This window comes from Aedes aegypti, chromosome 2, assembly GCF_002204515.2.
Source record: "Aedes aegypti strain LVP_AGWG chromosome 2, AaegL5.0 Primary Assembly, whole genome shotgun sequence".
In the NCBI taxonomy this organism is placed as follows: Eukaryota; Metazoa; Arthropoda; class Insecta; order Diptera; family Culicidae; genus Aedes; species Aedes aegypti.
The window spans coordinates 98,234,383-98,259,500 of NC_035108.1; the positions used below are offsets into that span (position 1 = coordinate 98,234,383).

The 25,118-nt window shown below is 37.3% G+C and overlaps 1 protein-coding gene across 7 annotated transcripts in view; it reads left to right on the forward strand.

Moving 5' to 3' along the window:
- The window catches only part of LOC5573660 (protein dead ringer), a 489,443-nt gene extending 465,640 nt beyond the window's left edge, over window positions 1-23,803 (forward strand). For 5 of the 7 annotated variants that reach the window (XM_021841653.1, XM_021841647.1, XM_021841651.1 and 2 more), the window contains 4 exons: window positions 9,889-10,015; window positions 11,701-12,044; window positions 12,413-13,317; window positions 21,417-23,803. In XM_021841653.1, the coding sequence (XP_021697345.1) occupies window positions 9,889-10,015; window positions 11,701-12,044; window positions 12,413-13,317; window positions 21,417-21,901 (1,861 nt within the window). In that variant the 3' untranslated portion in view covers window positions 21,902-23,803. The remainder of the gene's footprint in view (window positions 1-9,888; window positions 10,016-11,700; window positions 12,045-12,412; window positions 13,318-21,416) is intronic. The other 2 variants (XM_021841652.1, XM_021841650.1) reach the window with 2 other exon arrangements.
- Window positions 23,804-25,118: the final 1,315 nt, after the last annotated feature.

Sequence of the window (25,118 nt, forward strand, 5' to 3'; positions counted from 1 at the left end):
TTCCTCATTTTACTAAAAAAAAATAATTTTTGTTTGACCATATCTACATTGATACTCGATCGATTCCAAATGTTTTTACATGTTTTCGAAGCACATTTAGTTGTTTTCAAACTGTTTATACAACATATTTTTCTATAAATTTATTTTGACTTAGGTATTTAACAAAAACTACCCAAAAACATGATTCTTTATTGAAAAAGTCAAATTTCTTTGGATTATTTAAGTTTTTTTTTCACGGAAATATCATTTTTCCATAAAACTTAAATATATAAAGTATCTTGCCTTAATTGTTAGTTACATATTGCATATGTATTATAACATATGCAAACATATTTTTGTTTCAAAATTATTTAAAAATTGTTGCAAAGTCCTTCCCAAACAAACAAATGAGATAAACCAGTTTCAGCTTTACAGATAATATTTAACTGGCAAAAATTTGAAAAACCTGGCATTTTTCGTTAAAAAAAAAACATGTTTAAGCGCAGTTTTTGCTGAATAACTTAGTCAAGACATCTTTTTAGTGAAATGTGATGCATGAAAGGTTTGAAAACAATTGAATTAGCTTCAAAAGCATGCAAAAAGATTTGGAAACGGGTCAGTAATCATGAAGTTATGGTCAAACAAAGTTGAAATTTTTAGCAAAATGAGGAATAATTTGGTTAAATAACTTTTTACTAAAAATTGTTTTGATTTTAGACAAATTTTGTGTTCTAAAAAGTTTGTTTAAATTTTATTTTGAAGGTGTTGATGCTAAAAGTTTTAAAATCGGTTGGAAAATAAGAAAGTTATGAGTACTTTACTGAAGGTCATTTTTTATGACTTGAAAATTCACCTTCAAGACGCTTGCGCCACCTCTAAATGTAAATATTTTTGGCTCAGATTTTGAGGTTTCTCTTTTAATGTGATTTGAATTCAGTAGAGCACACTAATTTTTGGTTTTGAGAACTTTTGAAAAATAAGCCGCACCCTATTATCCAGCTTTTACAACCAGTGAGATTGTTGATTGGATAAAAAGCAAAAAATCTGTAGTGTTTTTTTTTCTTTGCACCGCAGTGACCCAGCTAATCGCAAAAGTTTTCAGGAGATTTGTACGGCAATTCTCAATCAGCCAAGAAGTTCTTGAGAGTTTTCTGTAGGAGTTCTATAGGAATTGCTCTGAAAATTGTCAACAGATTCAGCAATGCTTTGGTCGATTATATAAAAAGTAATCACACGTTCAAAAATCGCTAACGCCATCACACTAGTCTTGGTTTCGAATTCTTCCAAAGATTCTTCAGTAATCTGATAATTCTCTCAGGATGTTTCGGAAACATCTCAAGAATTACTTCCCAAAATGCTCACGGTAATTTGTTCCAGAAACCATCTATTGATTCATTCGAAAATGCCATTAGAGATGGGCGGAAAGAGTCGGAGCCACTCAAAAGATCCGGATCACTCAAAAGAACGAGTGATCCGTGGCTCTTTTTTGGTGAGAGTCGATTCATTCGATCAGCACGGATCAGACAAAAAGTGACCCGCAAAGTGAACTAACCGATTCTTTTTCCCTATTCTCCTTCGTTCGTTTTTCAGCTTTATCATAAGGCTTGTCTTGCTTTACGCGCCACGCCACACATCCAAACACAAAGTTTGCTGCAGCTCCGCACTCTCAGCATACACAGTCAAACAACTAATTTGCCTCGCCCATTGGCATACAGACAGATGAAAGATAGAGAGAAGAATTTTGCCCTCTTGAATGGCCAAGCACATGCTTCTTCCTTTTGGTTTTAGTAGGGGAAATCGGCCGAGTGTATCGTGAGTTTTTGCATAACAATGTACGAAGAAAGAGAGAGCGAAAGATACGAAAGGTTCGACGCATAACGCGCAATAGGGAGTGAACCGATCTTTTTTTTCGTTCGCTCGGTAAAGTTCGCTCTTCCTTTGCGAGCGGCTGAGCCACTGAACCGTTCAAAAGATTGGTTTCACTAAAATGAGCCGTTTTGCCATAGGAGTTTGCTTCAATTTGTTTTACTCGAAGTTTCATATGTGAACTTAACAGATGATAAATAGTTTAATTTATTTTTCAAGCTATCTCAGAAAACCTCAGAAGCCAATACCGGCATTGAATGAGGAAAACAAATTACTACTAACTTATTGCGATTAAGCCTGAAAAAATTGTTATGCAGTTTGAAAGCGCGCACAATTTTAATTTAGGACTCACCAGTTAGTCCAATTGAAAATTATGTTGACCAGTGTTCATTGTTGATTTCACTGCAAACTGACACGCATCGGCATAGATTAATTCCGCTTGTAATTAAAACAATTGGAAACCAAATGAACATCGAGCGTCAGTTGTGAGATTCTCTTAATGTCTTTTTAATGTGCGGCTCTACAATTCGATCAAACGCCCTGTGTAGGTTAATGTATTCATAGTGGGAGGTTCAACACACTAACATCTGAACTAACTCAGAAACTGTGCCACTGAACAGCAAAAATGCATGTTTTATTTCATCGTGATTTCGATTTCGCATCCGACTTATGTTGCCGCACATTACAATGGCTGCAACAGAAATGTTCCAAATCGATTAGTTGCAGCTCGGATCGCGTCAGACGAAATAAATCCCGAAATTGAATCACTTCGCCGAAAAACCGTTCAATTTTTTGATTTGCTCCACTCGATTAAGTTTTAATGCCTCCCGCGCGCCCAAAGTCCTCGCTCATTCTCCGGGTTGCACAGTGGTCCAAAGTTGGTTGGAAATTTAAAAATCCTTTCGCTGATATGTTTTCTTCTGATGGTGATGAATAATTCATATGTTAATGAAAGATTCTCTCCTCTCTGGCTCTCTTTCGAGTATAAAAATGCAAGCTTTTGGGGCATTTTACACTGAAGATCGAAATACATTTTGGACATTTTGTATGGAATGCGGCCACTGTGGATCCCTCCCAAGTGACGTCGTTCGTCACTTTTCGTACTTCCATCAGTCCACCATTGACCAGTCAGCCGGCAGCGATCAACGAGGAGCTAAACGCATCCATGTGGGAAAGGGCGGGGAAATAAATCTCGCAGCCGCCCTTTTCATGGAATCGGAAAACATATCAAGCAGACGCAAATCGATGAATTTATTATTGCAAATAAAAGATTATGAACAATAAAGCCAATGAGGGAAACCGGACGATGTACAGTCTCAGAAGTGGCTATGCTGTTGCCCGATGGATGGAGAAGCAGTAAAACCAGGTCTTCTGATCCTTGGAACACCGATGCAGAGGGGCTATGTCCACCGAAAGACGAGATGCTGAAGAGAAGCTTTTTCAAGATGAGCTTCAGACTTAACGACTGCAAACAAATGATCAATTCATCATTCGGTTGGAACAGTTTCCTGAATTGGATTTTTATAGGCTTTATTTCGTTAGATGTTATGAGGAAAAACTGCATCAGATTTGATGCTTCACACGTGATTTTTGATCAACATTTCTCGCATAACTTGAGATCTCGCCCTTAAAGCCATTGGTAACCGAGTGTGTAGCTCCTTGTTTCTAAGCAAATGGATGGCCCAGGATGAAAACTATCACCACTCTGGTGATAGAGGAGGATCTTCTCTTCATCGTAGCATTGTGAAATAACGTGTAAATTGATTCGTTTGCTCGGTAACAACAAGCTACACACTCGGTTACCAATGGCTTTTAGGGCGAGATCACAGTTATGGGAGATATGTGCATATCATTTGGCGAGCACAAGGATACTCTAGTCTATGCCCTGGAAAGTCGAAAGAATGTCTAACTCGAAAACATCCATTTCTGGTTCCGGATTCGAACCCGGAACTCTCAGCATGAGTTTTTTGGATAACTACACAGTTACCGCTGCGGATATTTTGTCCCGTACTAAGGAAAATTGCATTGAAAATTTCAGAATTTTGAATTGGTTCGATAGAGCCTTTTCTTCATCCTACAATCTCTTACGAGGCATTCACTTAATGTATTGACTTCCCAGCAGCTAAATTTACTCTACAAATCGTCGATCCCATGCAGAGCTGACGAAACACGTCGAATGAAAACCCTTTCGATGCCTTAACAAGTTTGTTTGATGGTTCTATTTGTTTGTTGTTTAATTTAATCATTATAAAAACGTGTTCCACAGTGCTTTTTTCTCACTTGCCCGGGACTTGGAACGGACCCACGGCCGTACGGGACGCCGTATCACATTCCTTTCTCTCGAAAGTCGGAAAAGGCCCCGATCGGTCGAACAAGTGTGAATGAACGAAGGAACAGGGTTGCCAGTACCTACATCTTAGATGACGTATGGCGAATGCAAAATAAAATGTCTGGCAAAATATTGAGGATTTTGCCCTCTAATAGACTCACACCCAAATAATTTCGTCACACCAAAATATTCTCCCTCCATGTTTGCCATATATTGGATGGCGTCGTAGCTAACAAATTCTGTTGGATTTTACATTGAATGCAAGTTACGTGCTTCTATCGAAGTGCTATATAAACTGACGTGTGAGTATTTATTTTTCCACGTTGAAAATGTGCACGAGAATCTATTCCTCAACAAAACGAACAATATGAAATGAGATAAAAATTGATCTTATTCGATGCCAATCGAGACTCTTGTTTAATTTGACTTGGACGTGATTGAAATATACGAAGAAAAAACATTGAATCTTCAATGCATAAATCTACATAAAAAAATGCAAAATGTTTAGGGCATCCTCACTAAAATAAGGTAACGAAAAATCGAACTAACATACCATCCTGAAAAATCGATTTTGTTCTGATTTCTGCCTAATTTTATCGAACTTCGCAGGGGTTGAGGTGAAGATGAATGAAAGCCAAATCTCAATTTTTTGAGAGCACAAATCTAGAGAAGCGGACAGCAATTCAAGCTGAAATTTTGATCGATTAGTCACTCGCTGGTGGCGATCAAACGATCAAGTTTTCAACTTGAACCGCAGTCTGATTTTTAACATTTGTTCTGTTGAAAATTGGATCTTTAGCTTCCCTTTATCTTCACCTTAAGCATGTGGTAAAATTAGATTCTGAGCGAATCGTACTTAATTTTATGTAACTTCGTTTAAGCGTGTCTGAGAGTTATTATAAAAGTGTTGGTAGCGAGTTTTCGAACTGTTCACCTGCTTCTTCTTCTTCCTCTTCATCTTATTTTTCATCTTCTTCTTGGCATTTACGTCCCCACTGGGACAGATCCTGCTTCTTAGATTAGTGTGCTTATGAGCACTGCCACAGTTATTAACTGATAGCTTTCTTTGCCTTAGTTGCCATTGCCACAACTGTATATCGTGTGACAGGTACGATGATACTCTATGCCCAGGGAATTCAAGGAAACTTCCATTACGAAAAGATCCTGGACCGACCGGGAATCAAATCCAGACACCTTCAGCATGGCTTTGCTTTGTAGCCGCGGACTCTAACCACTCGGCTAAGGAAGTCCTGGTCAACTAAAAGTCACTTTAAGCTGCTGTAAAATGATCACTAAAATCACTCTTTCCGTGATCTGATGATAAAAGAATTTACGAATTTATGGCGTAATGTCTGGAAACTAGTTGTCGAGATATTTTCTAAATTCTGTTCTGCTGAAATATATGAATTTTAAATTCGAATTTCTACAAATTTTGTTAACAATCAGTTAGAGTCGATTTTTTTTGAGCTTCTAAGAAAATTCCTTCATTCCATTCATCAAGTATTAACATTTTTTGCTTTAAGAAACTGGTGTGAAATATGAGTTCAATACTACTATATCTTCAAGAATTTCAGCAAGTATGTTCGCTATAAAAACTTTAATTAATTTAGCCAGTAATGTCTTGACGTGTTTTTTTCTTCTGAGTCATGGCTTTGTAGCTTTCATGAGAATTTCTGTACTGACTAGAATCCGACATTTAAAAACTAAACCAAGGTTGGAACAGGATGATGTTAATCTTGATTTTAGGAACGAGTAATATTCAGCAATCAAGTTTTAACCCGGACGGATATCTAATAATAAGCCAGGGGGGGGGGGGTCTGACCGATGGAATGAAATCAAAATCAAAAATAGTTGCATTTTGATTGACTTTCTGAAGATTTCTTTGACTTCCCTAAACAGTAATATTTTTGATTGTATCAATAGTTTGTAATATATCTAAAAAGTTATCTGTAAAAATATTATATGACACTCAAAAGGATCTGCAAGTTACCTTAAAACGATTTTATCTTGAACTTCAACAAAGAATGCGTCAATAAATTGTATTAGAGATACGATATTCACATATTCTTCAGGACGTCTTCCTGGGATTCCTCTAATTGTTTTTCTTTCGATTCTTCAGGGATTATAGCAACATTCACAGCAGGGTTTCTTCGGAATACCTCCAATTTCTTTAACGAGTCCTCAGCAATATCTCAAGCTTTTTGTTAAGGAATTCATCATTGTAATCCCAGCAGAACTTTCTTGAAAACACAAGCTTTCAAGCTAACAAAGAACTCCCAGGCAAGTTTACGATTCAATAATTCGCCTGATATGGTACATTCTGGATTTCTTCTGCACATTTTTTTCAAGAACTTTTTTATTGAATTCTACTTAGGGATTATATATTTTAAGGAGTTGTTTCAGTATTTTTTCTTCTATTTATTTAAATATTATTCTATTGTTCTCCCTTAGATATATTTTGTAATTCCTTAAGATATTCCTTTAGAAATCTGTTGAAATTTATGAACGACTCCATGCATTCCATCAAGAATCTCTCAAAAAGATCATATATTTCAAATTTTGCTTTCATATTCTTGGTGAATTTCAACTATAGACCAATCATTTTTTTTCGGAAATACCTCTTTGAATTCCTCCAAGAACTCTCTCATAGACTCTTCCAAAAATTCCACTAATTTTGCAGAATTTGCACCAAACTCAATTTTTCAGGATTATTCTCAGCAAATAAACCAAAAACTTCTAAGATTATCAAAAGGTTTCTCCAGGAATTTTTCAAGATTTCGATCAGAAACTTCACAATGAATCTCTCCAAATATTACATTGCCTCAGGCAGGGATTTCCCAAATAAGTTGCTTGAGGGATTCTACAGAGTAATTTGTTCGAAATAGTTTTTAGATACAATCGTAAGAATTTCTCCAGGAATACCTTTTGTAGAAGTTTGCAGAATACCTCCTGGAATTTGAATTTATGTAGAAGCATACGAGCTCTCCTAAAAAAAATGGTTCAATATCGATTCCTGCAGAAAGTTCTCTAGGTAGTTTTTTGGACCTTCATCAAAGATTACAGAAATTACATGATTTTAAATTAGGAAATCTCTTGCAGTTCTCTTAAAATTTCCTAAAAAATCTTATAGAGATTTCGGAAATTCGAAAGGACTTTCGAAAAAATAATTTAATAATTTAACCAAAAGAGCCTCCAGTAATGTTGTTTGGTTTTCTACAAGAATTAGATCTAAACCGTATCGCATCGATTTGTCCAGGAATTAATCCTGTAGTTTCCCAAGAAAAAAAAAATTAAGGATTTTTTCAGTATTTTTCCCAATATTCCAACAGAAATTATGCCACACATGCATTAGGAATTCTTCAAGAGTATTTCCATCTAATGCTTCCTTCAAGTTTTACTATCTATTATCTATAAATACCTCTTAGAATACCAAAATTTTCTTTGCAAAATTCGTAGAAGCTTCTGCAAGTGATATTCTTGGAAAAATCTTGTACAGATTCTTGGAGGAATTCCATAAATATTTTTTGGAATATTTATAGAAACAAACTAACATAACATCAAGGAGCTTTCTAAAACAAACTTGATGAATTTTTGAAGCATTCTTGGGAAGTTTTATTTGAACATCCCTAGATAAAACTCTGCAGGGATGCAAAAATTTAAATTAACTGCAGTATTCAACTTCAAGAAGAGCATCTAAGGAATATATTTCTACTACAGTGATACCTCCATGAGTCGATGTTCCATGAACTCATGGAACCATATTGAAAACAAAATTCATGGTTACTATGATGGTCCCCTCAAATGGCTTTCCAAGTCATTTGTTTCCACGACTCGAAATTTCCATGAGTCGATGGTCCCTTGAGATATCGACTCATGGAGGTTTGACTGTATTTTAGAAGTTCTGAAGGAATCAAATGTAGAACTTTGTATATGGTGGTTATATCTTGAGGATCCCAAAAAAATGTTAGAAGAAATTCGACTGGACTCGAAAAAAAATGAGACAGACAAAAATGATCACCAAAAATTTATTTTAAACCGGATACTTCTCAAATTTTCAGGGAATCAAGAACTATATATTAGCTATGTTTTGGCATAACTTATTTATTGAATATCTACCCCCAAGCTGAACGCTCGTACTTTTCTTTTAACACTGCTCATGAGATTTTGGGCGAAGCTTTGCCCATCTCTCTTACACAATTTCTCCCAATTTTTCTTCAAAGCTTTATCGGCTTTTAATGTTTTTTCGCTTTTCTTCAACTTCTTTACGATCGGACGAAGTTCTGGTGTATTTGGCGGGTTCGGTTTCTTCGAGACCATATTAACGCCCTTCGCTTCGTACCAATCCATTACAGGCTTGGCGTAATGGCATGGAGCGAGATCCGGCCAGAACAGCGTGGGACCACGGTGAGAGCGGAAGAAGGGTAGTAAGCGTTTCTACATGCATTCCTCTCGATAAATCTGCCCGTTTGTGGTACCGGTTGTAACGAACGGCTTGCTGTACTGTCCGCACTCGCAGATTGCTTGCCACAATAGGCACTTCTTTGCGAATTTGTCAATCTTTCTCTTCTGGAACTTTTCCGGAACCTCCATGCGGGACATTCCGACAAAAAACTCGAGGATGGGGATTTGTTTGGTGTCCACCTGGATGTATGTGTCGTCGTCCATGACGAAACAGCTTGCCTTGACCAGCCACTCACGGTACAGCTTCCACGCACACAATTTGGCCACTGTGTTTTGCTTGTCAGTCCGGTTTGGCACATTCCTGACCTTAACAATACGTAGCCCAGCCCGCTTCATGGTCTGCTGGACGAACCACTTCGACGAATTATACTTTTTGGCCACGTCTCGGGTGGAAAGGTTCGGATTATTCTTAAAGTACTGTCTACTGTCTTATCTTCCGAGTCTTCGCTGGGTATTCCGTTTGCGGCTTTTGGCCGCTTTTAGCGCGCCGCTCGATGGTCTTCGTCTCTTGGAACATTTTCACAACGCGGAACACGGTGGAATGGTGGATTTCAAGCTTTTTCCCGATCCATCTGTGCGACTGACCAGGATTATCGATCATCTCGCCCAAGATTTGCTGGCGTAGCTCTCTTGTTTCGAATGCATCTTGAAAACTACTTGACGGATCGCGATAAAATTTTGCACACATAAACATAACACTCTAAACAAGTATTAACCAAAATGCCATTAATGATTACCCACGCGAGAAAAAGTTACACCCAAACCAAAGTGTCGTATTTTTTTCCGAATCCAATCTTTAGTCAGTACGTCAAATCAAACTATAAGACGTATTGAATATGTTCTTGCTGGACTTAAAAAGTCTTGCAAAATGAGCAGTTAGTGTTTTTGTCTTTTTCTCAACTAAAAGTCTGGCTGTGCTTGTAAATAACCTGGCAACCCTGCCAAGGAACAAACCAGCAGCCAACTGCATTTGCACTCATCCGATCGGAGCAAAACGGAATGACGCGACGGGGCGGGACGAAAATGCAGCACCTCTGCGAAGAAGATTAATTATTTATGAAAATGAATGAGGAGAAATAAATGCCGCTTTTCTCGCCGGCCGGGTTTCTCCGATTCCAGACGGACTTTCTCGGGTCAACATCGGAGGACCGTGTTTGTTTTATCAATTAGAACTGTTTCGTTGCGAGTTGTACCTACCCTAGAAGACCCTTTCGTCGATAATGTTTTACAATGTGTTTTCTTTTCCCTTGCAGGTACATGAAATATCTCTATCCCTACGAGTGCGAGAAGAAGAACCTGAGCACTCCGGCCGAACTGCAGGCCGCCATCGATGGGAATCGACGCGAGGGACGACGCTCCAGCTATGGACAGTTTGATTCGGTAAGATTTCATTGGATTATAATCCTAGTATACTAGTTGAGAATCACTGCAGTACTGCGATCATACAAACCAAACTCATTTGCCAATTGATTTATGCGCAACGTTTCTCCTGTTTCCAATTCTTCCTTGGAGAACCTGGGTCCAGGCTGCCAGACAGAACAAAGGGATCTTTTCTGAAAAAACGGTCAAAATTTCTGAATTTTCATATATAAAATATTCTTTTTAAAAAATCTGATGTTCTGTTAATTAGTAGATACAGATATTTTATATATTTGTTACATTTGGCTTGTATGCCTTTATTGTGATTTTTGAAAGTTAAATTCTTATCTAGCATGAGCCCTGGATACTTAACTTCATCTGACCAATTTATTGGAACCTCTCTCATCGTGACAACATGTCTACTTGAAGGTTTCAAATAAAGAGCTTCTGGTTTATGTGGGAATATTATTAGTTGAGTTTTGGAAGCATTAGGAGAATCTGGATTTCCTATTCACATGGGACAATTATGCGTTTACCCATAATGACAGATGACACGCAGGCTCCGTCCTTTGGCGGAGAAACCTGTGTCATCCGAAAACAAAGATTTTTGACACCCTGAGATAAGTCAGGTAAGTCAGATGAGAAAAGATTGTATAATATTCGTACCAAAATGCTGCCTTCAGAAACACCAGCTCTTTTAGGAAGTGTTTCAGACTTGGAGTTCTGATAATTATCCTAAAGTGTACGATTTGACAGATAACTTTGGATTATTTTAACAATGTTTGTTGGAAAATTAAAGTTTTTTAATTTTATAATCAAGTCTTCATACCAAACACTGTTGAATGCTTTTTCTATGTCTATGTGATGAATAATAACATACAATGCGAGTGTATAAATATTCTACAGAACTAACCTGTGATCTTATGCGACTTAGCTTATGATAACAAATGATGATTTGACAGCTGCTACGAATTGATTCGACTTACTTTGTACGAGTGTACGACACGAAACAAAATGTACAAATGAACTCATAAAAGAAGTGTTTTATGCGAGGAAGCTCATCAATCTGACGAGTTTATCCACGGTGTTTTGCGGGTTTGATGTAATTAGTATGAATAAACGAGTTGTAACGTGAACTTTCATGCGATTTCTGGTTGTCTGGGTATGTCTAGAAGAGCAAGACCAGTAGAATAGCCTTCAGATTTGTTGGAACGTATCAAATTTGTTACACGTAAAAGTTGGTGATTGATCTTATGTCCATGTCGAAATCCGAATGTTTATTGGCAAAAATTAAATTTTCGTTGATGTTGACCATCATTCTGTTCAAAATGGCCTTTCCAAAAAGTTTACTGATGGAGGAAAACAAGCTGATTGAATGATAGCTTGAAGCTTCTGCAGGATTTTTGTCCGGTTTTGGTACTGCCTTGGGGTTCTGATCGTCTTTTTTCTGCAATGGTCCCATAGTGCAGCGTTCCTTGCCTCCGATGATCGTGCCATATCTCGCCTGGTGCGCTTCGATCGCTTGCTTGATTATTCATATTTTCATTCACTCATTCATTAATAAACGCTCGGCCCAGTGTTGGCTAAACAAACAGGCAATAAAACTGCAAATTGATCTCATGTTTTTGCTTAGACGACGATCGTGTGCATGCATTTTATACTCACAACAAGCATCGGTTTCCTCTTCCATTCCCTCTCGCTTCAAGCAGCCATCGGTTCAACGGTCGCCCATTCCACAGGGCATCCAGCAGATGTCGCCCCTGTCGCTGGTTACCCACGTCAATCAGCAGCAGCACCACCGTCTCCTGGGGGCACCGAACGTGGGCCAGATCCCCAACATTCTGCCGGCCGAGTTCGAGCAGCGAATGCTCGACTACATCAAACTGTTCCAGCCCAAGGAGATGAAACGCGAACAGAGTCCGGAACAGCAAATGACCCCGCGGGATGCCCTGAATGCGCTGGAAATGTCTCGCGTCGCGCTCTGGAACATGTACAACAACAACACCAGCCCACCGAACTCGTTGAACACCAGTCCGCCGGAGATGCAGAGGTAAGAATTTTGGCCCTATGAAATAGCGTCCTCAATAGGGTGGCCCATAATGATCAAACTACGAAAATCTTAAGTTACAGCCCCCTAATTTGCTCATTTGGACGCCCAGAAGCTACTGCGAAACTCGAAGGGGGCTAAACGAGCTTGAAGTTTGTATACTTTAGATATCTCAGGCATGACTTTTTTGTTTCTTAACAAAAAAAAAATTGCGGTTTGTTTCAGTTTAAGATAGGAGATTTTACTCAAACTTCCACAATAGCTGTAGTAGGTTCAAATTAACAAATTTTAATTTATCTTAAACCTAAGATTGGGCCACTCTACCCCCTGAATCATGTCAAGCAATTTTAATCACACCTTCTCACCCAAAGTCTCTTCCATTACAATAGGGAAGCGCTGAATCTGGCCGAGTCCCCACCGCACCACATGTCGATCAAGCGCGAGCGCGATCACCCGATGGACTTCACTTCGGATCGTCCCTCGGCCCGGGACTACCACAGCGGAATTCCACCGGCCAAACGCAGCAACAACAACACAATCGCAGCCGTGGCCGCCGCTGCCCAACTCCAACAACAGCAACAGCACCCACAACTCCACGGTCGCTCCCTCAGTCCCCAGAAGCTGAACCTATCCTCGCACGATGAAGACGATGCTCGCTCCGACGGAACCCCAATCAATCTACGCGGAGAAAACGGACTTCGCCACCACGAGGACGACATCCACGACGAGGAGGAAGAAGAGGAAGACGAGGACATGTCCATGACCGAGGAAGCCCACCACCCGTTGGCTTTGAACAGAATCACCGAACACGCTGCAGCCCTGGCCGCGGCCCAAAGAGAACGCGAACAGGCCCAGGTAAACCACTTAGCCAGTCTGAACCTCAGCCTCCTGGAGCGGGAACGGTGCGACAGTGCGGACAAACTAAAACGCCAACAGCAACTACAGCTGGAGCAACTCCAGAGGGAACAGCTGCTTCACCACCAGCAGCAACAGCAAGCGCAACAGTTGCAACGCGAAAGAGAGCGCGAACAGCTGCAGCGGGAACGGGAACTCCAGAAACAGCAGCAGGAACAGCGACAACAGGAACAGGAACAGAGCCGTCAGAACGGAGACAGACTGAGCGGTGCCGGGTTGGACAATGGGTTCAGTAACAACACAAGCAGCGGCAGCAGCAATGAACATCCGATTCGAGCGGGGTCGGCGCAACAGGAAGCTTGCACCGCGAGCGCGGTGACCAACGGAATCATGGGCATGCAGTTCAAGCTGATCAGTCGAGGTGAGTGGCTTGGTTATATTTATTGTTGATATTGTTTTGATGTTTGACAAAATGTTAATATGTTAAATGTTAATAAATGGTGAATTTATTTGAACCATCTTCTAAATATACATCAGTAATCTCCAACAAAACATCGTCCATAAAAAGATACAAAAAATTACATACCTTTTTTGCATGTTCCTCAATTTGGGCTGTCTTCGGTCATGGAATGTTTCATTTCCGGACTCCATCAAAAGTCTCGAAAAGGGTCATGATAAAACTCAAGTAATACTAAAACATACTATAACATTGAATTATTGGTAAGACTTCTGCAAGAAAGCATACCAAATGTCTAAAATCTTTTTTTAAATCCGATCTCTTGCCTGAAGGTTTTTGAAGATGTTTTAAATAAATTGCCAATAAAATAAGGAATGAAATCGATGGGGACTTTTATTTTACAATCCATAAACTCTGTTTGTTTTGATGAAATGCATACTTTTGAAGAGAAGATTTTACTTCCCATATTTGCACCAAAACTCCCATGTTGTATAGTATTTCCTATATACATGGGACTGTTATACGAATATGGGCAGTATAGAGGTTGTCAGTACTAGATTTTCTACTACATATTTTTAGAATCCTACCAATAATCTTGTGGGTCCTATTGTTTTAAGTAGTAGTTGGTATAATCGCCATTTGAAATGCTTCCAACATATTTTGTTAAAATCGAGCAACAAATTGTTTCAATCTATCATTTGTATGCTGCCCAAGATAGTTTATTTGAGAAAATGTGAATTCATTTAATGCTCTTACTAATTATATATGTATCTAAAAAAATCCGCCTGAAGGCTGACACCTTTGGCGGGGTCCAATCTGGCCAACCGCACGCTACGACACTGGGAATACTTAACCAGGAATTTCCACATTTTATTTCTTTTTCCTTATTTCCTTTTGAAATTATTCCACAGATTTCAATTTTCAACGGATTTCACTCTAGCAGATCTTCAAAAGATTCTTACAGGAATTCTTCCAAAAATCCCCAAAGGACAAAAACATTGCATTTTATTTGAGATTTTGTGAAGAAATACATTAAATATTTTTTCTGGAATCTCAACAAGAATTCATCCAGAAGTTCGTACGCCGATTTTTTTCAGTTATTTCTCTAGTCGTTTTTGTATGAATTCCATCACATAAATTCATCTACGGTTTATCTCAGTAATTGCACCAAAATTATTCTAGAAATTATTGGTCATCTATTAGAAACTCGTCCATGAATTCCTTAATATAGTCGACTCAAGAAATTTACCTCGAAATTTTTCAACATTCCGTGCAGTTGCGTACCTAGAGGAGTGCGGTCCGCACCATATTCTGAACCAAATTGGTCCCAATGCGTTTAAAAATAATCTATACATTCTTCGGAAGCACCAGCACTTATTTCAATAACATGAACGAAGACGAACAAAGGTCTTAGAATTATTTTTCATTACGTAAAACAGTAACTAAAGCCGCTTTTTTCTTTTTTTCGTATTACAATTAATCTTGTTGTAAATTCTTGAGGCTCCAAAGATTACTACGTGACTATTCCATAGGTGCTCATATTCATGGAAAAGCTTAAAGAATTCTTCAAGAGATTTATCGAGAATATCTTCAGGAATACGTACAAAGACCCCTCTAGGGATTCCTCTAGAAATTGTAACAAAGATTCCTCTAGCAATTCTCTCAGGAATTCGTCTTGAAATTTCTTCAATAATTCCTTCAAAATTTTCTTCGGGAAATCCTTCAGCAGTCTAATAGTAGAAGAACTCCGAAAATTGTACCAGAAACTTTTACCGGATTTCCTAGAAAGATTGTTCAAGAAACTCTCCTACAGATTTCTCCAGGTATTAGTCTGAGATACCATGAAAGTATTCCTACAGTAGTTTGTAAAGAAGAACTTACATGAATTCATTCTAAAATCATTCTTATTCAGAAATACTTCAGTCGTTTACAGAACCCATCCTTCAAAAATTACCCCACAGTTTATCCCACGAATCGCACCGTTTATTCTTTCTGGGAGTAATACATAAAATTTGTCTGGAGTTCTTCCAGGGATTTCACAATAAATGTAACCGGTAATTACTCAAACATTTTTCCAGCCATTTCGAGCTAATTCAATGAGTTTATGAATAATATTTGAAGTAAATTCTCGATAAATTTCTTAACTCTCTAATACCCAAATTTTTATATTCGATCTTAATATCATTTTGAGTTATTTAGAATCATTTTAAGCACGTTTTAGGCAATGATTTATTTTTATTTTTGACAATAAAAAAAATATTTTTTTTCGATTCTTTAAAAAAAATATAAAATTTTTATATTTTTTATTTTCCGTGTTATTAACGGAAAAACAGGTTTGAAATTATTTTAATACTACCAAATTCTTCTTCTGTGATAAGTTGATCGTAGAAAAATATAAAAGGTACGATTTATTATATTACACGTCAAATGAACCCCAGAACCAATTTTTATTTTACATAAGAATACAATTTTTCAAACAATTTTCAAAAATGCATACCGTGATGCAATACCCGGACGCTTAAGTCGACACAAATGTTCAAATTCGAATATGAGTGTGATGTTTTAGCCCTAATGTAATATTGTTCGAAACATTATTTCATATAAGATCTTCATGAAAGTGATGATCTTTTTGGTAAAAAACATGATTTTTAGATGATAATCATTCAATTATTATTGCATGTCTTGCCTATAAATCCGGACACCTGATGCAAACGATGTCTTTAAATCCGGACTCTGCGAAATCCGGACATGTGTGTTAAAGCATGTAAAATTCGTTTGATTTTAATGAAAACCATATCAACACACAATAAAATATAAATATTTAATAAGCTTGATGTCCGTGTTTGCCCGTGTCAAAAAGAATACCAAGTTTGAAATATTAGTGGTTTGATTACCTGAGCCGAAGTGCATGTGGCTTGAGCTGCAGTCGATGCGGCTCGAGCTGTTATTATCACTATTTATTTCACATTCAATTGGATTTTGATAACTCACTACGCTTCCCATATTTATTTTTCAAGCTTACTTTTATTTTTCCTTGCTTGTATCTCACTTACACTAGTTAAACTAGTGAAAAAAAACAATCCAATAGACAAAACTTTGAAAAGCTTTTTTGTATCCAAAATATTATAAGATTTTCGTTAAAACATCAAATTTTCACATTTTTGTGAATATATTAAATATAAAATCTCATTTTTACACGGTTTTTACGGTGGTGGCTAATTGAAGCATCATTTATAGAGTCGTAAGATTATCGGGGTCAGAATCGGTTTTTCAAGCTCAAAACAAAGGTGGCTCATATGGCTCCGTATGATTATATTGCCCCGCCTTTCCCTTCTTCTTCTTCTTTCTGGCGTTACGTCCCCACTGGGACAAAGCCTGCTTCTCAGCTTAGTGTTCTTATGAGCACTTCCACAGTTATTAACTGAGAGCTTACTGTGCCAATGACCATTTTAGCATGCGTATATCGTGTGGCAGGTACGAAGATACTCTATGCCCTGGGAAGTCGAGAAAATTTCCAACCCGAAAAGATCCTCGACCGGTGGGATTCGAACCCACGACCCTCAGCTTGGTCTTGCTGAATAGCTGCGCGTTTACCGCTACGGCTATCTGGCCCCCGCCTTTCCCTATCTTAGAAATTAATTAAACGAAACCTTCGAAATTTCCTCCGAAGTAAGCGATTTTGTCAGAGATCTTCTCAAGAGTTCATCAGGAATTTCTAGGAAAGTTTCATCACAGGTTACTAACGGGAAAAACACAAACATTTGTTTTAGCGATATTTTCCGTATTTTTTCAGTGATTTCTCTAAAATGTCGTAAAAATGCTCTTTATCATTTCCAGGAGACATCTCTGAAAAACTCTCGAAAAAAATATTTGAGAACTTCCTTAAGAAATTACTCAAAGGATTTCTTTTGGGCTTTCTAGAGAAATCATAGGAGGAATCTATACAGTAATTTCCAAAAGTACCCCTAGAAAAATTCTTGTTGGAAATCTTGGAAGAAATCCGCACACCGACTCTGGAGGAAATCCTAAGTCTCTCTGGCGAAATTATTGTTTGAGTTCTTGAAAATGTTCTAAACGTAGATCTTGGATGAAATCCTGGTAGAATCAAATCTATCACAAAAGTTCGAAAAAACAGAATATCGAAAGACAAATGGTCGAAGAACAAATAGAAAGGGACAAAACCTCATAATTATTTATTCGAAGAAGGAACAATTTCGCACCAAATAAGTAAATATCGACTTTTTGTCTTTTGACTATTTGTCCTTTTTCGTCCATAAGCCAATTAAATCGAATATAGAACCATTGGATGGACTCCACAACTTTCTTGTGAAATTTGTGAAATAGTATTTCTGGGGAAATTCATGGTAGAGTACCTGGAGTAATTTCTGAATTCATGGAGGTATCTTATTTTATGGAGAAATTCCTCAAGTTGGCTATAAAAGATGCAATAAATGAATTCTCTGGACAAATACCTGAATTAGTTTCTGATGTGATTCCTAACCAAAATCTAAAAAAAAATACAGTAATACGAGTAGTAATGTTTGTAACTCCCAGAAAAATGAAAATATCCATATAAATATATTTGACTGGATTTGCTGAGAAACTCTTATGAACAGGGAACCGTGGTAACAGAGAATGTCTGAAAAACTCAATGCAGTGTAAAAACTAACATGCGTGCCACTCCGAAATTAATTGTGCGTCTCCTATTCTTTGAAACTCCTCTGCGATGCAAAGATGACGCGATTCCCGGGCAGACGGAAAAATCAAAATCAATTATGATCGCATATCTTAATTTGATATTGAAAAGATGTTCGAAAATTTTACAAATCTCAGCATTATAGCTCAACATCTGAAAATATGTAAGCAAGATCAAAATTATTTCTTTGACATGAAGCAAAACACATTCAACAGCAACTAGGAGCGAAAAGTAGTCTCAGAAAGCGAAGAAAATAATGCTCTTATTTCCTTGGTCTCCCAACTGTGAGTCATGGTTGATTGGTTAGCATCTCTGTGTATAGATCTGAAGGTCGAAGGTTCGACGTTGATTGTCAATTTTTTGTTTATAAACTTGCCAGATATTATTTTGATCTTATGGTATCTTAACAAGATATTGTTCAATACTTATCCATACTAATTATTGATATTATTTTGATCTTTTATCTCTTATCTCCAACAATTCAATAGCTGATTATGATCGTGAGTAATTACTTTAGAGCAACAAATTATGATCTTGGTCAGTTTTTTCCACCTGCTCGGGTTTTGCCGTTTTTCTGAAGAGTAAAAACTGAACTCAAAATTTTCAAAACAGATCCTCAAGCAATTCGAGTGAGAGTGCAAAAAAATGCTCACCTATACTCACGCCAGTGGCGACTCGTAACCTCACTTTTTACATGTTTTACGACTCTAAAAATGACTATTTTGGCAAATTTAAAAAAGTTAATTATTGAAATCGTCTTTTCTAACAAATCTCTACTCATTACATGCAAATTTGTTGCTGAAATTCAAGAATTTCTATTTGTGGAACAGGTAGGAATCGCGCCCGACTCACGCTTCAAAGGAACTCTTGAGTGTCTCGCCCTAACAAGACAGTCCCCGAAGAGTTGTGATGGCACTCTTTTTTATGGAATTTTATTCTGTTGTGTTTTGTACTGAATCTTCCTGGCTCATTTTTCGTTGCCTCTCTGATTAGCATTTTTTTCGCTCGCTCGCAAAGAGGCAAAGGCAGGACGCTGCTCTGGAGTATGTCACCGAACTCTGATGATGTTGGGGAGTATTATCAAGTCTGACTAGATTATTCTCCTTCTTTAGAATAGAAAAAGAGTCGATCTGCTGTCCTTTCTTTTTGTTTTCATAGTTGTTTTCTGTCTTCTGTTCTTTTGACCTTTTGTTATAAATTTTAAAAGCCTTAAATGCTCGCTTTTTTATGTATCTCCAAAGTTCCGCTCTGCATTTTGTAATGTTACACTCTACAGCAATTGGTGATCAAAATTGAGGTTAGGTTGCGAAAGATTTGAAATCAATATTTACGATTTCCTGTACCTTAAATTGCAAAAATATTGTCTGTTAAATTATTGTGGTGATTTTTCTTTCAAAGTTATTACTAGAATTTTTTTTATTAAGATGTACTAATCCCTATCCTGGAAGAGCGCCATCTACGCATTTTAGCTTTGCGTTAGATCACCAATATGGAACGTAAACTAATCTCCTTTGAAAAGCACTTGCAAAATTTTGGCAGAAAAATATGAAAATTATTTAAAATCAATGAATGGGGTCCTTCTAAAAGTGAAAAGTTTGATGATTCTCAAGTACTCAAAAATAAAGAGCAATAAAAAAGTGTTTTATTACAAATACAAAGCTCGCTGTTTCAAAATGCACCAGTTGAAAAGTTTTGAAGAACGTTTGAATTACCATGAGCAGATCACGTACCTGTTATTTCTACGAACCTCACATTCGTATTATGCTCAGGGAATATCACACCATTCTTTCACTCCCAGCAAAACAGAAAAGTAAAAAGCTTGTTCAAAACTAGTTTAGATTACTAAAAAACTATATTTGTATAAACGAGAGCTAAATCGGGAGTTTGAACCGCAGTCTTAACTATAAATTTTACTGTTTATGGACGTTTTACTAAAAAGCCTCATACTTTTAAAATCATGTACGCATATTTATCGATCTACAGCAAATTGTAAACGTTTTTCTCTGAATTTTTCAATTGATATTCTCAGAATAACATATGAGAAATATATCTGGAAAATAAATCGATTTTATTACAACAGTGTTGCCAATATTGATGGTTGGCATTGTGCTTTGAAAGGTCTTCTAAAAATAAAGCAATTGGTTTTCTTTTGTGCTCTAAATGTGACGTGGGGACTTATTTAGTAACTCTATGAAACCGTAAGTTATTTTTGATATTAATACTATATTAGCACTTCCTGACGTACTTTAAACCAAAAAAAAAAAAACTACTCATATCAGTTCTCTTCAAATTTAAAATATTTTTCTCCAAAAATATTGGGGAAAAATGATTTTATTACATCTGTAAAATTGTTGCTCCAAAAATAGTTTGGTTTTTCCATCAGGCTTCTGATTAATTTAATTAACTCATTACGCGTGGTGAAGATGGACAAATTATGGGTGAGTTAATTAATTTAATAACCATGCGGATTGGATTACCGAACAGCTTTATTCTGATTAATGTTGCTTTGAAAGAACAAGCGTTTTTTGAAAATAAAAAATATAGATTGTCGAATTTTCCAGCCAATTTCTCACAATCATTGATTTTTATAACCTCAAAAAGTCGACCGTTCTAAACGTTGTTCAATATTTGTGTGCAATTGAATTATTTTAAAGAATATTTTATTATTACAACATTGTACAACGATGTACAGAGCACCGATTGAAATTTCATTGATAAATTAAAAAGATGCAGATGTCCACTATATAAAATGAACAGTCCTTATAATTCCAGCTTAAAAATCCTCTCATTTGCATACACGAAAAACTGCCTACTTCACTCACAAAATGCTTGCTTCCTTTAGAAAACTTCTCCTTCCTCTTGAGACAACTTTTCTTACAAATGTATTCATACTTCTACGAAAAAACGATATAAAAAAGTTTAAATAAACATTTTTATCAGCACATTCAACAGCTAATAGTTAGAATTTGAGAATCTAGAGAGATCGTCTTCTTCTTGTTAGTATTACATTACCACTAGGACGAGCCTGCTTATAAGCTTAGTGTTATAAGAGCATTTCAATAATTATTCTTGGCCAAAGTTGTCATTTTTTCATTCGTTTATCGTGTGGCAAGTATGATGATGATTTATGCCCAGAGAAGTCAAAGAAATTTCCATTAATAAGTTATTGTGGACCGACGGAGAATCGATCCAGACACCTTCTACATGGCTTTGTTTTGTAGGCCCCAGAACGTTATTTTGAACCTTTTTTTTTTGAAACTATATTAATTTTTGCAAAAATTTTAAGGCCAGTTGTAAATGAAAATATGAAGCCTTTTTATAATCAAACCAAACTAATCCTCCTATGTCTTTTCTATTTCTCCCCCAGGTGACGCCTCCAAGGGCGACCAACAGCTGGTGGTATCGATGGAGTTCAACGGCGTCCAGTACGAGGGCGTCCTTTTCGCCAATCCGGCTTCGTCATCTTCGCCCAACTCCTCCTCGTCAGCGCAGAAACTACCATCATCCGTATCGGCCCTCAATTCCGGATCCCGCGGTAACAGCAGCTCTATGAATGGTTCCAGCGTAGGTCACCACCTGCTCCATCAACAGCTGCAATCTTCTCTGTCGTCACCCTCGTCGGGTGGTGGCCTCTTGGTGACGGCCCCCAGCTCCGGTGTCCCAATGTCGGCGTCCTCTTCACCCGTCGGAAGCACCAGCAGCCACACATCCCACACCTCGGTAGCTTCTCCCATTGTGTCGCCCGCCAAAACGGCCAGTTCTTCGATAGGTGGCGACGAACCGGTAGGACCCGGATCTTCTGCGGCATTGGGCCTTCCCCCACTAGTGACTCCAAGGCCACTAGTTTCCTAATTCGATTAGTCTGTATTACGACTCTCTGTTTTATTTTTAGTAATTTAGTGGAACGGTTCTCCCTTGGTGGGAGAATGCTTTTATAGTTAAAAGAATGCGCTTTCTTCCCTCCAGTTTGGGGAAGAAAGTCGCCCCAATCTCGCAATCCTTATCCTTATATTTTGGGCTCTCGAATGTTGCATTTTTCGTTCTTATCGTTAGGCAATTGATAAACCTTTTTTATTATTTTAATCGTAGTTTAAACGCATAACTAAATAGAATCCTGAGTTAATTTTAGCACGGTAGTAACGTGAAATGAGCAGCAAAATTTTTGTCAGTGTGGAAAGCTTTCGGGCGAATCGATGCAAGCTCTGTCGGTTTGATATATAGTTGAGACTGAAGGTGGCAGCACGGTACCTTCGGCAGAATAGCTAGGGCGCATGCGGCAAAAAGCTTTGCCAGCGTCAACCGGTTCTTTCATATAGCTTCATATCGGACGAATCGGTACAGGCATCGTAAGACACTAAACACTGAACGAAAGCAACACTTTTGAACCAAAAATTATTTTTAATTTTTTAATATATACTTCTTTTAATGAAAATTGATCAAAATGATACAACCGGAATCGTAATGCCAGGAAAGTAAGCAGCAATCTATCATTAACACAGCAGCAGGAAAGTGCAGCAAGTTGTAAATGTGAGAAGCTTGTAGATGGTAGATGGCTCTGTTAGTTGATAAAACCTATCAGTTTAAAGTAGATTTTAAAGCTTGCTTAAAACGATATGATGTGATTATTTTTCTACACCTGAAACTGTAATAAAGTAGACGTGTCTCATCACGTTCAAAAAGTTCATTTCTCTTAACAGGCGTGTTTGGCAGAAAGTAGACTTGTACATAGGTTCTTGCGTAAGTTTAAAGTTTTTTAAATCTACTTAAAACGAATTCATAATCTCTCTAAAAAATCTTACGGTTTAAACTCATGTATAACGCATAGCAACGAGCAGAAGATCTGTAAAACATTACGCATTATATGAATGACATGTCTCAATCCCACAAATTGCAGAATGGTGGGATTGACGGGAAAGTGAACAAAACTCGCTAATATCTGCTGCTATTTTACAAGTATAAATGTGAACAATCGTTAGATTTAGGCATAGCACCCCCTTTCGGATCGATCAAAGTGCAAAATTAATTATCTCACAGTTTTTTTGTTGTAACAAAACAAGTTTCCTATGTTTTCCCTAATGGGTAGAGAAAAGAAAAAACGTTATGCTAGAAACACTCGAAAAATCTCTTGCAATATAAGTTAAGGTAAATTACCCCACAGAAAAAGATAAACGCTAATTACACAAAAAAATGTTTAAAAAACAAGAACAAACGAGTAGTTTCATCTCTATTGATTGTAGATTGTAGATGCTAGGTTTTAGTTGCAATTAGCTGACTACACATATTACCCTTTTTGTTTTGTGACTGTAGGTATTTCCTTTTTTTTATTAGATTCATACCTTCGTAAGTAAATTAATATATATTTTACCTTGGCTAAGCGGAAGAGAGGAAACAAAAATGAACAATTATCTATTTAAAATGAACAAACCGCATGTGGCGTCGCCGTAGAAGTTAGAGCAGAAAAGACATCATCATCATCATGACCACGCAGCATCACAATTACATTAATACACTCCTTAAAATTGAAGAAGATTCTACTGTTGTGAATCTTACAAAAATTTGACACATGCGAATCGAAGAAAAAAAAAATACTAGATATAAATTAAGTAGGGTGGCCATTCAAACCTAGCCGTTGGACATCCTCTTTGGTGCAGCAATGTTTGTCGAAATTTGCGCACGAAAATCTTAGATTTGAATGTCAAATACAACACATTGATGATCAATAATGGATAATAGAGCAATATGTTTTAAAATAAACTGTTGAGAGATGTTCATGATTGTTCGTAGATGCGTATCACATTCCTAGAGAGCCTCCGGGAGAAACAACATATCATGGAAGATAAAATTTGAATATTTTGAGCGATTTCACCTGGTGTTTAACTTTTTAGCCGGTAGAGACATTCCAGCGTAACGCGACACCACGAGGAACCGACTTAAATATTTGATAATTAATCGGAAATATGCATTGTGACCATGTGATTAAACAGGTTTTATATTTTGCATATTGAATGTACTTGATGTTGTGACATTCATTTTGAAACGTAATACTGTATATATGGTAGCTAAAAGCAGTTACATTTCGTATCGCGACACCATAGCTGAAATGCACTTTTGAAAACATCACTCTATAATCGCCTATATCTGCTCTGCTATATTTTTAGAAGCAGGGTTTGTTCTAGGTAATTAGGCCGGATTTACAAATGTGGGGGCCCTTTTGAAGAAATTTCTGTAGGGCCGGTAGCAGGTCTTTTTTTTTCTAGAGACTTCCCAATAAAAAATTTCACACAATAAGAGTTGAACCAACCACTCTCAAACATATTTCAGCTGAATAAATTGTTATTCAGCAACTAATGTTTGTTGGGACGGTCTCTATTTTAATGAAAGTCTCTAAATAGTCTCTTATTTCAATAGAAGATCTCCATGATATCTATTTTAGTCAAAATGCTCTCTAGAGTATCTTTTTCCGACATTAGGATTGCAGTGAATCCTGTGCAAAACTCTACGGGCTCTAAAGAAAAAAATATCAAGGACTTTACAGCTAATACAGCTTTTCAGCAAGTTCTTTAGGAATTTCCTCTCACATGTCTCATCGAAAAACTCATAGTAAGATCCCTTTAGTTTTTTTTCTTTCAGCGATTGCAATTTCTCCAAGAAAACCTGGAGCACTCTAACCTCCAGTTATTTCCTCAGGGATTACCCCGAATTTTTTTTCCAAATAATATATTACGAGTTCCTCCAGGTTTTTTTTTTCACAAATCCTGCAACCGAATTCTACAGTTGCTACTAAGGAATTCGGTGGAAGAATCAGCTGATAGAATCATGGAGGACTTAGGCATTCCTTGAAAAATATCTTAAAGAATCTTTGAAGAAATTCCTGGGTAATTTCTATTGTTATCCTTGTTAAAATCAATGGTATATTCTTGAGGTATCCGAAACAAAATTCTTAGAGGAATTTCTCAGGGAATAATAGGGGAACCTGGTCCAATTCGGACCTTCAAGCATTTCTCAATACAGGCGCTACTGTAAAGATCGTATGTACCGTTTTTCTACTCACCTTCCGGCTTGGATATAA